We start from the raw sequence: 14,102 nt of genomic DNA on the forward strand, positions 1-14,102 counted from the left end.
TACCAACTTAGAATCAAGTACAAACATTGAAGATTATATTAACAAAATTATGTCGGCAGCACACAAGTTGAGAAACATAGGTTTCAGTGTCGGTGATGAGTGGCTTGGGACATTAATGTTGGCTGGTCTCCCCGATGAATACAAGCCAATGATTATGGGTATAGAGAGCTCAGGCATAAAAATTAGTGCAGATCTGATTAAGACTAAGTTACTTCAAGAAGTAAAAACATCAGCAGATACTACTACCGCTTTTTATGCAAAGTCAAAGAAATATCCAAATCGGTTCAGTAAAAGCAAGGAGAGTCACTCAGGGAAATCTAAAGGTCCCCGTTGTTATAATTGCAACAATTATGGACATTTGGGAAAGTATTGTTGGTTTAAAAATAATAAAAAAGAAGAAAAAAGCACTACAAATGGTTTTGTTGCCGCTTTTTCAGCTTCTGTGGGCAATTCTGATGACAGTTGGCTAGTCGATTCTGGCTGTTCATACCATATGACAATGCATGAGGAATGGCTAGAGAATAGAACAACTCCGCCTGTTCAGAGTGTCAAGATAGCAGACAACACAATACTCAAAGTACGAGACTGTGGAACATTGACCATCCGGGTACCAAGTAAAATTTCAGGACAGTTTGATCAGATACAGGTAAAGAATGTATTGTTCATTCCTGAATTAGCCCAAAATTTACTGTCATTGAGCCAAATTATTGACAGTGGAAATAGAGTCGAGTTTGATAAAAATGGATGTTCAATAATAAATATGAGCGGAAATATTGTGGCAAAAGCAAAAAAAGTAAATAATACTTATGAATTAATAACTGGCCCAAGTGGGCATGCAATGACAGTCACAACAGAAGACAAATACGTCTGGCATCAGCGTTTAGGTCACATTAATTACAGTGACTTAGAGAAAATTCCACAATATACACTTGGTGTACAGTTTTTCCCACAGGAAAAAGCAGAGGCTTGTACTTCATGTTTAAAAGCAAAGCAGACCAGGCAACCGTTCAAGAATGAAGGTTCTCAGGCAACACAGCTGCTTGAAGTTATTCATTCAGACCTCTGTGGCCCAATGGAGAAACAGTCTATCGGAGGTGCAAGGTACTTTTTAACATTTATAGATGGTTATTCGAGAAAAGTATGTGTCTATTTCCTGAAACAAAAAACAGAGGTATTAGAGAAGTTTTTAGAATTTAAAAGAAGAGTAGAAAATGAACTTGATATGAAAATAAAAACTATTAGAACAGATTGTGGAACAGAATACAAAAATCATAAGTTTGATCAATGTTTGAAAAGTTTTGGGATAAAACATCAAACAAGCATACCTTACACACCAGAACAAAACGGATTGAGCGAACGAATGAACCGCACTCTGGTGGAACGGGCTAAATGCATGATGTTTAATGCTTCATTACAGACGGAGTACTGGGCTGAGGCTGTAGCCACAGCCGCACATATCATCAACAGATCTCCTTGTCGCTCTCTCTCTGAAGTCACTCCAGAAGAATTATGGACCGGATCAAAACCTGACCTAAGCCATATGAAAATTTTTGGATGCCGGGCTATGGTGCATATTCCCAAACAGAAGCGACACAAGTTTGATCCAAAATCTAGAGAATTGATATTTGTCGGGTACAGTGACTGTACCAAAGGCTACCGATTTGTTGATGAAAGAAGTAAAGAAGTAGTAATGAGCCGTGATGTAGTATTTTTGGAAGAGACAGTTGGGCAGAACAAAGCTATGGATAAATGTGAAATTGAAAAAATAACAAAATTGCCTGAACAAAATAAAGCTCATGATAAGACAAATGAAGAAATAAGGACAATAAATAATAATAGAAATGATAATGAGGCAATTCATTTTGAAATAGAGGAAAACAATAATCATGAAGGAAATCAGAGTGAATCAAATGACACTGAAAATAATGAGGATTTTAGTGAGGTATTTGAAGAACCATGTGATATGGATGAGACATATGTTCCTTCAGATAACACTACTATTACAAGTCCTGAAGTGCGTCGTATAAATTTGAGACCACGCCGACGCCATGATGTCGTTGATAACATAGAATCGAATTCATTTTTATGTTTCAGCTCTGAATCAGCAATGAGCTTGTTGGATAATGATCCTCAAGACCATGTAGAAGCCCTACAGTGTGAAAATTCAAATTTTTGGAAAACTGCTATGGAACATGAATATCAATCATTAATCGAAAATAACACATGGACTGTTGTAGATTTACCAAAGGGCAAGAAAATTATTCCCTGCAAGTGGGTATTTAAAACTAAAAGGGATGACGTTGGCAATATTGCTCGCTACAAGGCGCGCCTCGTCATTAAAGGCTTTAGACAAACCAAAGGCATTGATTATCACGAAGTGTACGCTCCAGTGGTACGCTATGCATCGGTAAGATATCTCATTGGCCTAGCAGCTAAATATGGCTTAAAAATCCACCAGATGGATGCGATCACAGCATTTCTCCAAGGTGATGTAGAGGAAGAAATCTACATGGCGTTACCACCTGGTTATGAAGTAGAAAATAAAGTTTGTCGACTCAACAAAGCTCTGTATGGTTTAAAGCAAGCGAGTCGACAGTGGAACAAAAAGTTAAATGCTGCTCTGTTAGAAATTGGTTTAAAGAGATCAAACGTAGATCCTTGCATATACTACAGACTTACAAGTGAAAATGATATATTTTTCATTGCAGTATATGTCGACGACATACTCTGTCTATTCAACAACGAAAAGACTGTAAAGTTTATTAAAGGAAAACTGGGAGAAAAATTTAAAATAAAAGATCTCGGTCCAGCTCAACAATGTATTGGCTTCAAAATAACGCAGAGTGATAATCTGAATACAATTTCTCTCGATCAATCACTTTATGTTGAGAAGATATTGCACAGATTCAAGATGTATGATTGCAAGCCAGTACCTACACCTTTTGAAGCTGGTGCTCAGTTGAAGAAGGCTGAAAATGAAAATGAAATTCTAAAAAACATACCCTATCAAGAAGCCGTGGGATGTTTACTGTACTTATCACAGGGTACACGCCCTGATATAACTTTTGCTGTCAATTCTGTAAGCAGATTTAATAATTGTCCGACAACTCAGCACTGGGCAGCTGTTAAGAGAATATTTAGATATTTGAGAGGAACAATTAACTTGCAGCTCACATTCAAGAAAGACAGCAATAACATGACTGGCTATTGTGATGCAGATTGGGCCAGTGACACATTAGACAGAAGATCCTGCACAGGATATATTTTTATCTTTCAGGGTGCTGCCATAAGTTGGAACTCCAAAAAACAGGCCACAGTGGCGCTTTCATCTACTGAGGCAGAATATATGGCCTTGAGCTATGCTGTACAAGAAGCGCTTTGGCTTAAACAGCTTGAAGATGATTTTTGGCATAAATCTTCAGGTACGCCAATAACTTTGTATTGTGATAATCAGAGCGCTATTAGTATTTCAGGTTCTGGTGCCTATCATGCTCGGAGCAAGCATATCGATGTGCGATACCATTTTGTGAAGGACAAGATTGCTGCCAGAAAAGTAAACGTCGAATACATCAGTACCAATGGCATGATAGCTGATGCACTTACCAAAGGACTACCTCGCCTGAAGCTTACTACCTTCACAGCTGCAATGGGTTTGCATTCAGGAGAGGATGTTGGAAGGAATGCAAATCATAACGCCTGAAAATATTGTAGAGCAAACACGCATCAACGCACTGATGCATGTACACAAATGTCAGTCCCTTCTAGCGCCGATACGTGACACGACATAATCGAATCTTATGTACTTGCTTATTTTTTATTGTAATAAACTTAGTTAAACAAGTTAATCGCGTTAATTATTTACAACAGTTTTAGATTTAAGCTAGTTATAGTAATCCTCTGTATATATCCATTATGTATATTGTTTTTGTAAGTAGATTTTAGACTATTGTGTATCGCTGTTCGTTTTATCTTATCAATATTTTACTTATAAGTCAATATCGTCGTCGCGCGAACGCTGTGATGGGCGAGCGTGTGTGCAATATGGCGGTCTCAACGATTGTGAAGTGCGCGAAGTGCAATATTGTTATTAACGAGGTGTTAGCTTTTATGCAAAACAAACTAGAGGTGATGGACAACGAAAGTTTAATACGAATATGTAAAACAGGATTTTCGGAAGAGGCCATCGATGAGGCAAAAAAGCTACTGTTTGATGCAATATCAAATAGTGGTAGATTGGTATCTAGAAGGAACAACAAAGCTCAACGTGACTTGGAAGATATGCTGAACCTGTTTGCGAACACGGATCCCGAAAATATCCCAGTGTTCGTGGCAAAGGATCTGCATAAACTTCCTCCGATTAGTTTCGATCATGTGGATGTGACAAGATTATTAAAGGACTTATTATTATTGCAGTCGCAAGTACGGGAGATCAAGGAGACATATACCACGAAGGAAGAGTTTAACACGTTAAAAAACGAATTGCAGACTTGTAGAATTACAAATAATACCTTGACGACAACCCCGGCAACATTCGTAAATCATAAACGAGGTGCATACTTGTATGATAGTGGGCCGTATGGCATGACTTTTAATAACGAAGCTAGTGCATTGTCCGAGCGAAATACCACTGAGGTCACCGACCCATCCTGCGCGCCTTGTCACACGCATGGTGTGGACGACATACCTTCCGTCGCACTCCCACCTATGTGCGAACCAACGCTGACGTCGGAACGGATTACTGATAAGGAACAAAGCACTCAAGTTAGCGGGAACGCAGCTGACCTTGGCAATGAATATTGCGTAGTTACAGGTAAACAAAGGGAAGAATTTATGCCGTTAGAGACACATGACGCGGAAAATAAATCTTATTCTGATATTTTGAAAAAGCCTATTGATGCAAAAAGTAAAACGGATGAGGGTCAATGGCAAACACAAGGACCTCGTAAACCTAAGAAGAAAAGTTTGTTTATTGGTAATATGGGAAAAGCGAGTCTGGCCGCCGACTCGAAATTTAAAGCGGCGGAAAGTAAGGTGCCGGTCTTAATTTCAAATGTGCATAAGGATGTGACAGAGGTCGATATTACTGATTACATTTATAATAAAACTCGAGAGAAGGTGGTCTTATGGAAACTTGCAATGAAAAAGGACAAAGGGTATAATTCATACAAAATTTATGTAAATCAATCGAAATTGGATATATACCTTAATGATAGTTTATGGCCGAGTGGCATTCGGTTCAGGCGTTTTGTTACGTTTACAAATATAAGTAAAGATACGAAGGTGGAAAAAAGCCAGAGCAATCGAGAAATCGAGCAAACGAGTAGCCAGGTAAATATAAATATTTAAATGGGAGGAAATTGTAAAATAATTACCTATAATTGTAGGTCTTTTAAAAGGGCTATTGATGGTATAAGATTGCTGTGTCAGCATGCCGACATTATAGTGGTTCAAGAAACATGGCTCATGCCGTTTGAGATCCCACTCCTGGGGACGGTGGATGCTGATTTTGGATGGACGGGGAAGTCGGCGGTGGATATATCAACGGGTACGATAAAGGGCAGACCGTACGGTGGAGTAGGTATCCTATGGCGTAAAAGTGCTTTCCAATCAATATCAGTTATAAACTGTGATAGTGATAGAATAGCGGCTATAAAAATATCAACCGGCTACAACGTTTTCATGGTAATGTGTGTGTACATGCCTACGAACTCACAGGAAAACCTGCCTTTGTTTACTGAGTGTCTCAGTGCGCTATCAGCGGTCATAGAAGACAATAATGATGTGCAAGCTGTGTACGTATTGGGTGATTTCAATGCTCACATAAATGAGTTATTTTATCGAGAAATGATGGATTTTTGTGAGGAGCAGCTATGGCAATGTGCTGATGTCAAAAAATTAGGACTAAATTCCGATACTTATACCTACATGAGTGAGGTGCATGGGTGTAGAAGATGGTTAGACCACTGTCTAGTAACAAATTGTGCGTGGAACACGATAAGTAACATTTCTATTATGTATGATGTATATTGGTCTGACCATTTCCCAATGCTTATTGATTGTTGTTTAGATATGTTAAAACCCGTTCATTACCCATCTGTCAATGTAGATAACAGAGTAAAGTGGGGGGTCAGAACGGAGGAACAAGTGGTGGAATATTACAAGCTTTGTCATAACAGCCTGAAAGATGTGGATTTTCCTCACCAATTGCGAGAATGTGGTGATAAGGCTTGTAATAATAGTGAGCACTTTGTAGTCATTGATAAGTTATATAGTACGATAATAACTTCTCTGTCTGACGCCGCGGTCTCCACATATACACGTACTAGATGTAGACGAGGTGGCTATGTGACTGGGTGGAATAAATATGTAGCTCAGTCGCATAAGGAGGCGAGGCTTCACTTTCAGCTGTGGGTATTAGCGGGTAAGCCTAGGCAAGGTAGGTCATATAATGAGATGGTAGAAAGTAGGAAAAAGTTTAAATATAGGCTAAAGTGGTGCCAAGACAGGCAAGAACAACTTAAAATGGATAAACTGGCCTTGGCCCACAAAGAAGGTAATTTTAGACAGTTCTGGAAGCAAACTCAAAACCTGAACGTGAGGCCTGGTCTACCTGGAAGTGTGGGTGGTAAGAATGGGTCAAGGGAAATTGCGGAGCTGTTTAAAGACCATTTCAGGGTCAAATCCTTGCTGGACACGCGACGTAGCACTGATATGGGGCGTGATGCTGGGGTCGTCGGGGAGGGGATTACCGTTTCGGCTAAAGATATTTCTATATTGATAAATAAAATGCAAAGAGGTAAGTCCCCAGGTCATGACGGCCTTAGCATTGAGCACTTTAAACATGCAGGGGTGCACTTGCCGCGTGTACTTGCAATGCTGTACACTTTATGTTTGAGCCATTCTTATTTACCTGCAGCTTTGATGAGGACGATTGTTGTGCCTGTTACCAAAAACAGAACTGGAGACCTCTCTGATAAAGACAACTATCGGCCCATCTCGCTTGCAACAATCACTGCAAAAATACTCGACGGTCTGCTGGACACAGTTCTTAATAAGTACCTGAAAATACAGGATGCGCAGTTCGGGTTTCGAGCTGGGCTATCCACCGAAAGTGCTATTCTGTGTCTAAAGCACACCGTTGGGTATTATACGGAAAGGAAGACTCCAGTATTTGCCTGTTTCCTCGATTTGTCAAAAGCTTTTGATCGCGTTAATTATGACATTCTGTGGCAAAAGCTAAAGGAAACAGGCACACCGGTGGTATACACCAATATACTGAAATACTGGTACCAAAATCAATTGAACCAGGTGAGATGGGCGGATAGTATGTCTACAGAGTATAAGCTCGAGTGTGGTGTGAGGCAAGGAGGGCTTACGTCTCCCAAGCTTTTTAACCTTTATGTAAACAAGCTGATAGACGAACTGAGTAGCACATATACAGGCTGCTATATACATGGTGTTTGTGCCAACAATCTTAGTTATGCGGACGATATGGTGCTGCTCAGTCCGTCTATCAGTGCCCTTAGGAAACTGCTTGCGGTTTGTGAGACGTATGCTGAGACACATGGATTGCAGTACAACCCAAAGAAAAGTCAGGTGCTAATGTTTAAGGCTGGAAGTTACACGCCGAGCTCCGTACCCCCGGTTGTGCTGCATGGAACCACACTCTCTCTTGTGGATAAAGTGAAATATCTAGGTCATATTATAACGCAAGACCTTAATGATGACCTAGATATAGAGCGGGAGCGCAGGGCATTGGCCGTAAGGTCTAACATGCTCGCCCGCAGGTTTGCTCGATGCTCAAGAGAAGTAAAAATTGTGCTTTTTAAAGCTTTCAATCAATCATTTTACTCGAGCAGCCTGTGGGTGAAGTATTCGAAAAAAGCCTTAAATGCCCTGCGCGTGCAATATAATAATGCACTCAGAATGTTGTTGGGGTTGCCCACATGGTGTAGTGCATCGCGCATGTTCGCCGAGGCCCATACAGACGATTTTCACGCGATTATACGAAAGCGAATCGTCTCGATGATGGGCAGGCTTAGGGGCAGTACCAACAGCATTCTGGAAGTAATTGCAGAGAGGGTTGAGAATCCTATACTGGCGCATTGGATTCGCCAAGTTATAGGATTTTTGAAATTTAGAAAATAGGTTAGGTATTTTAGTTGTAATATTATAATAAGTACAAAATTAACATTAGTTCCTAAGTTATACTAACAAATATGGATGGTTGTAAAATCCGAAATAAATATTTTCAATTTCAATTTCAATATACCTAATGTTTTTGTTCAACACCGTAACAAGTTTTTAGATCTGAGTCGGGCGTGTCGAAAATGTAGGACAAGTATTTGCCAAGTTAGAAATAGAATTTGCAACAGTTAGGCAACCCTCCCTTTGAGTTAAGTATTTTTGTTTGTTCTCGATACTTTACCTACACATACTCCTTTGCGTTTTTTGTATCACCAAAAGGTTGTATAATATTAGTAATAAATGTATATATGTGAATATTCTTGCACAAATCGACTAAGTCTCACGATAAGCTCAAGAAGGCTTGTGTTGTGGGTACTTAGACAACGATATAAATAATATACAAATACTTAAATCCATTGAAAACGTCCATGACTCAGGAACATATATCTGTGCTCATCACACAAATAATAAATAAAATAAATATTATAGGACATTATTACACAAATTGACTAAGTCCCACGGTAAGCTCAATAAGGCTCGTGTTGAGGGTACTTAGACAATGATATATATAATATATAAATATTTATAAATACTTAAATACATAGAAAATATCCATTACTCAGGAACAAATATCTATGCTCAACACACGAATAAATGCCCTTACCAGGATTTGAACCCGGGACCATCAGCTTCGTAGGCAGGGTCACTACCCACTAGGCCAAACCGGTCGTCAAAATAAATGCCCTTACCGGGATTCGAACCCAGGACCATCGGTTTCATAGGCAGGGTCAACTATTTAGAGTCGGCCCCAACTGCTATACCGTTCGATATCAAGTAAGATGCGAAATTTGTCAAAAATGTTTGTAATTGTCATTTTATTTCAAAAGTGTCATCTCCACCGATATTATAATATACGGTCAAATCAAACTGCTTTGTTTTAGAAGTTAGAAATTTGAATGTAATTATAAAATCGGTTTTGTTTAAGAATAAGTGGCCTAGCGGTAAGAGCGTGCGACTTGCAATCCAGAGGTCGCGGGTTCAAACCCCAGTTCGTACCAATGAGTTTTTTGGAAGTTATGTACGAAATATCATTATTTACCAGTCGCTTTTCGGTGAAGGAAAACATCGTAAGGAAACTGGACTAATCCCAACAAGGCCTAGTTTACCCTCTGGGTTAGAAGGTCAGATGGCAGTCGCTTTCGTACAAACTAGTGTCTACGCCAAATCTTCGGATTAGTTGTCAAGCGGACCCCAGGCTCCAATGAGCCGTGGCAAAATGCCAGGAAAACGCGAGAAAGAAGAAGAAGAAGATTAAGTAAGAATAAGTCACAGTCAACCTAGTCAAAAACATGCCTTAATCTGTACGATACTTTAATGTTCAAAAACATAATGTCTCAAACAAATACCTACGTTTTAGATTAAAATCTAGCAATGGACTCTTAACAATACCTGCGCTGAAAGAATTCATTGATTCCAATCCCGCAGCCTTTCAGTCTGAAAGGGGGCTATAAGCTTTATGAACGAAGCCACCTGCGAGCACGGAATAGAATCGCGGTTAGAAACTTATTTGTACGCGTCTAAAATCCTGCCTACACAGAATAATGAAATTGACAATTTGATCAGAAAATAAAAATGTCGTCAATATTACCTTACGTTCGAAATTTAATTAACAATTTAGTTTAAATTGAGGCGTCTGCTAAACAGAAATCTTTTTCTTTTAAATAAAGACTTCCCAGGCAGAGTTATCTGTACTTTTTTTTGTTTTTTTATTTTTTTTATGTTAGTTTAGTCAGCAAACGAGCAGACGAGCCGCCTGATGGGAAGCGATCATCGTCGCCCACCGTAACACAATAGGAGCCACTTAAGCATGTATTAGCGCCGGCGAGACGCACGATAACTTCATGACATGATTCAAATATGATTCTGATACTGTACATTCGAATTAGCCTGTAAACCAATACAACTGTTAGTAAATTTTTATTTTGTCTAAAAGTCTACTAGAAATCGATTTTCGCACAAGTCATCTCGAATATGGTTACAGATGATATCAATGCATTCAGTATGATATGTATGCAAATATAAGAGATGGCAAGCGCGAAAATGGTGGGGATAGTAACTGCGACTTCATAAATCCGGCGCCGGCGGTACAAGGAAAAAAAATCTTTTTAATATACCATGTGGCATAAGTATCAAATGAAAGGGCTTGTTGAGTAGATTTTAAATATACAACACAAAATAACATTTTTGCTACTTGGTCTAACAAATTATTAGAAAACGTCCAAAAACTAAACCGGTAATTTATAATTGCGTAATTTACATTTCTATGTAATAGTTTTCTTAGTAATGTAGGAAACTTTAAGCTTATTTTTAGTTCATTTACTTTAGACATATTTGTAAAAGGCTGTTTGTTTTCTAAATAAATTAAAAAAAAAATTACAATACAGATTCAACTGCAAATATTCTAGAGCAGTTCAATAATAACTCGATCGCAATTTATATCTTAACAAGGCGGGAAGTAAATATTAAAGTAGAAAACTGACTGCATAATTTAACTTATATTGAGACTGAAAATCTCCTCGTTATAATATAATAAGACAAAGGCAACAACCTAACATAATTAGTGTATTCCTAAGTATTTATAGCAATTACTTTAATGTTTTATTATCTTACTGCTGTTACACGACCTTAACATATTGTTAAATGTTAAAAGTCATTGATGTTGAAGGTTTATATTAAGTCGAGGATTACTTAACAGACAAAAATGCATGGTCCAAATCAGAAACTAAAAACAAGTAGCACTTAAAATGATTGTATTATGTTTAGAGTTATAAGTTACACAGCTCAAGTAAGAAAGCACATCAATATTTTATGTAGGTATTTTATAGCTAACAGTCAGATTTATATAATATATATTCTCATTTCTTTTCCTTTTGTATGAATTCGAGTTATTTTCTGAAAGAGTTTCGTTTTTGTATGATTTGATGTACGTATACATTTTTATATCTTTCTATAAAGAAAAGTACCTACTGTATGTAATTGCGTGAATTCTATAGTATTTTTTTTTCTTATTTAATGCATGTTAATTATAAGATGTAATGTTTTGAAAAGATATGTCCCGCCGAGTTTCTTGCCGGTCGCATATTGGGATACCCTCATCCAATTGAGGGGGGATTTAAATCTTCTAGGGTCAGAGGTGTAGGGTTAGAGCCGGTGTAGCTTTATTTGACGTTCATAAGCGCATTGTAATATGCCTACTTGAATTAAAAACTATCTTTATCTTTATCTTACGACATCGAATTCGGACGAACTCTAGCTCCTAAAGCACAGGTGCTTACCTAGTTTTGGGGTCAAAATTTTGAACACACTTCATTAAGTACTGTACGATGCTATGAATAAGTTAGGAATGAGTTAAAATGAAATAATACATTATGAAGTATTGTAAAGTAAAATTTAACGAGTTTAATTTGTAATGATTAATGAATTAAAACTTCATAAAGTAACCCGTAATAAGCTACAAATTCTTACCACAAACCCAATAATAACTCTGATACAAAAGGTAATTTCGGAAATTCTCGAATGCTGATTCTTGAGCGGTCTTCAAAAAGTATGAAACTTCTGAAAAGCACAATAGCTCGGTTTCGAAATAGGCTATAACAGGGATAGAATCAAATTAAATAGATAAAACTTTGATTTTTCAATGTAGGCGGTGAGCTCTTTGAAGTTCAACTTCAACTTCAATGTGTTGAAATTCAGCAAATAGACCACAAGGGCACTTTTACACGTCAGCATGGAATGAACATACAAGCAAATAAAACACATCAACGATTATTAAATACAATTAACTTAAAATATCAATTCAAATGAATAGTACATTATTGCAGAAGCGGGGAAAGGGCAATTCGTGTATGAGTTTCAATTTTCGCTTCGCTTCGCGTCATCCGACAAAGAAGACAAATCCACGAATTGCTGTTCCTGCCGAGGCATATATAGTGCTTTTCTCCAAACATGCAAGGAAACCAGGTAAAATAATCTTAATTTAAGAATCAACCAGCACTCAAATCGAACCTTCACATCAAAACCGTCAAAAAAAAAATCCCTCTTTAATTATTTTTTAAAACTTAAAGGTAGAACTATTCTGTCATTCACTTTGGTCATTCAGTACCATTCAATATTCACTCATTCAATATAATTATGCAATGTAAGCTGTATTTGCACGCATGAGATACTTAAAAAAAAAGTAATATAGTCTTTGATTTTATTAAGCAGTATTCGCACGATCATACACGTTGGTCTTACACGACTCTATGAAATGATGCTGACCAGGTCGTGTAGACGCAGCCCGCGGCTATATTAATTGGCTGTTTGCGTTTTTCTTAGTGGATACATGTTTTTAAAAAAACAATACAGTAATAACTAGCCATCCGCTAAAACACGACAATAATGGTTTGAAAATTTTTAATGTGAGATACATAACGAAGAACTTCCCGTACTATTTTAGCTACAATAAAATGAACACTTCCGAGCATATTGGAGAAAAGTATTTTTATTACTTAGAGATGTATAAAGTCTCTTCAAGTCGAATTAAATAAATAAAAAACACAAAAAGATACTAAAAAATAATCTAAAATTATTTAGCGGTGTAAATGTGTCTAAGTGTCAAAATCCTGTATAATTAGGTAAAATATTAATTAAGACCATGTACCTGCATACCATGAATCCGTCATTTTGAAAATTTTCCAAAAACTGGATCGTTAAAAAATATATATTTAATCATAAAATATGGTCACAAAATTTCACGCGAATCGGTTGAAAATTGCGACCTGTACAAGAGAACATCCGTATATACGATGGCCGGAGACAAAACGTAGACCTTCGCTACGCTTCGGTCAAAAAGCTCGTATTTCGTAATATCATGTCATGTTATGTTTTTTAAAAATACGGAGTCATAATTAAGTGAGATTTAAAAACTTCTTAATTATTTATTTTTAAGACATCTTGTTTAATTTATTTTTCTTTATCTGAATCTCTTTATCTTCACACAAAGCTCGTCGCCTATGGAGCAATTATCCTGCCTCTGCTGCTCTACGCCTCGGAGACGTGGTTTCTGTACAAACAAAGAGGACATTAAACGTCTAGACACATTTCATCTACAATATCTCTAGGCAAAATTACGGTTTAAGTCGTGTTCCAAACTCCTACTTCGAATGGGCATGCCGGGTATGGAGTGTCAGGCAAACGCAAGGCTGGCGGGCTATATCTACGCTACAAGGATGCCGTAAAACGCCACCTGGCGACCAACGGTATATCTTGCGAGTCGTGGGAGGAGCTTGCGAGTCGGAGATTGGACTGGCGAACTGCTGTTAATACGGGTCTTGAAAACTTTGAACGCACCCGGGTTGAAGATCTTGACGCCAAACGTCAGCTCCGAAAAACTCGGCCCAAGCCCTCCTATAACTATACATATTACATACAACTCATATCTTGTTCCGTGCAGCCGGACTTTTAAAACCAAATTTGGATTTGTAAGTCGAGCTCGCGCCCATGAGCGTAATACTTGATAAATAATCTTTAAAACATATATTAATAAACAAAATCTTGTCAGGATGTCGTCGTCTGGAAGGACATCATAATCGTATACAGGACCTAATTTGTTTTTTCGTTACCCAAAAGTTACGAATATTTTCAACAAATGTCTACAATTCTGATAAAGCTACTTAACAACTTCCTAAAGCCAGCAAGTATAAGTCCAACTAGAAACAAGGATCCATTATCTGTAATTCACGGGATATAACTTTTGTTTGTTGACCGGGCCTAAGATGGCCATGCTTTTATCGTCAGACGTTGTGACCGTCACTTTATGAAATATGACCATGCGACACGTATTATGCGGGCTGAACACACTCGGCGAGAGATCT

The 14,102-nt window shown here is 37.8% G+C and overlaps 2 protein-coding genes across 2 annotated transcripts in view; one reads left to right on the forward strand and one right to left on the reverse strand.

The window, feature by feature from the left end:
• LOC133525076 (neuropeptides capa receptor-like) overlaps positions 1-14,102 on the reverse strand; it is a 267,296-nt gene that overhangs the window by 122,902 nt on the left and 130,292 nt on the right. The window lies entirely within an intron of this gene.
• On the forward strand, positions 4,010-5,504 carry LOC133525071 (uncharacterized). Its single transcript, XM_061861299.1, has one exon. The coding sequence runs from the start codon at positions 4,021-4,023 to the stop codon at positions 5,344-5,346; it is 1,326 nt and encodes a 441-aa protein (XP_061717283.1). The 5' UTR covers positions 4,010-4,020; the 3' UTR covers positions 5,347-5,504.

This window comes from Cydia pomonella, chromosome 14 (assembly GCF_033807575.1).
Source record: "Cydia pomonella isolate Wapato2018A chromosome 14, ilCydPomo1, whole genome shotgun sequence".
Lineage (NCBI taxonomy): Eukaryota > Metazoa > Arthropoda > Insecta > Lepidoptera > Tortricidae > Cydia > Cydia pomonella.

What these genes read in the sequence shown, in the direction of transcription:
- LOC133525071 (XM_061861299.1), top strand. Translation starts at nt 4,021, where the DNA reads ATGGGCGAGCGTGTGTGCAATATGGCGGTCTCAACGATTGTGAAGTGC.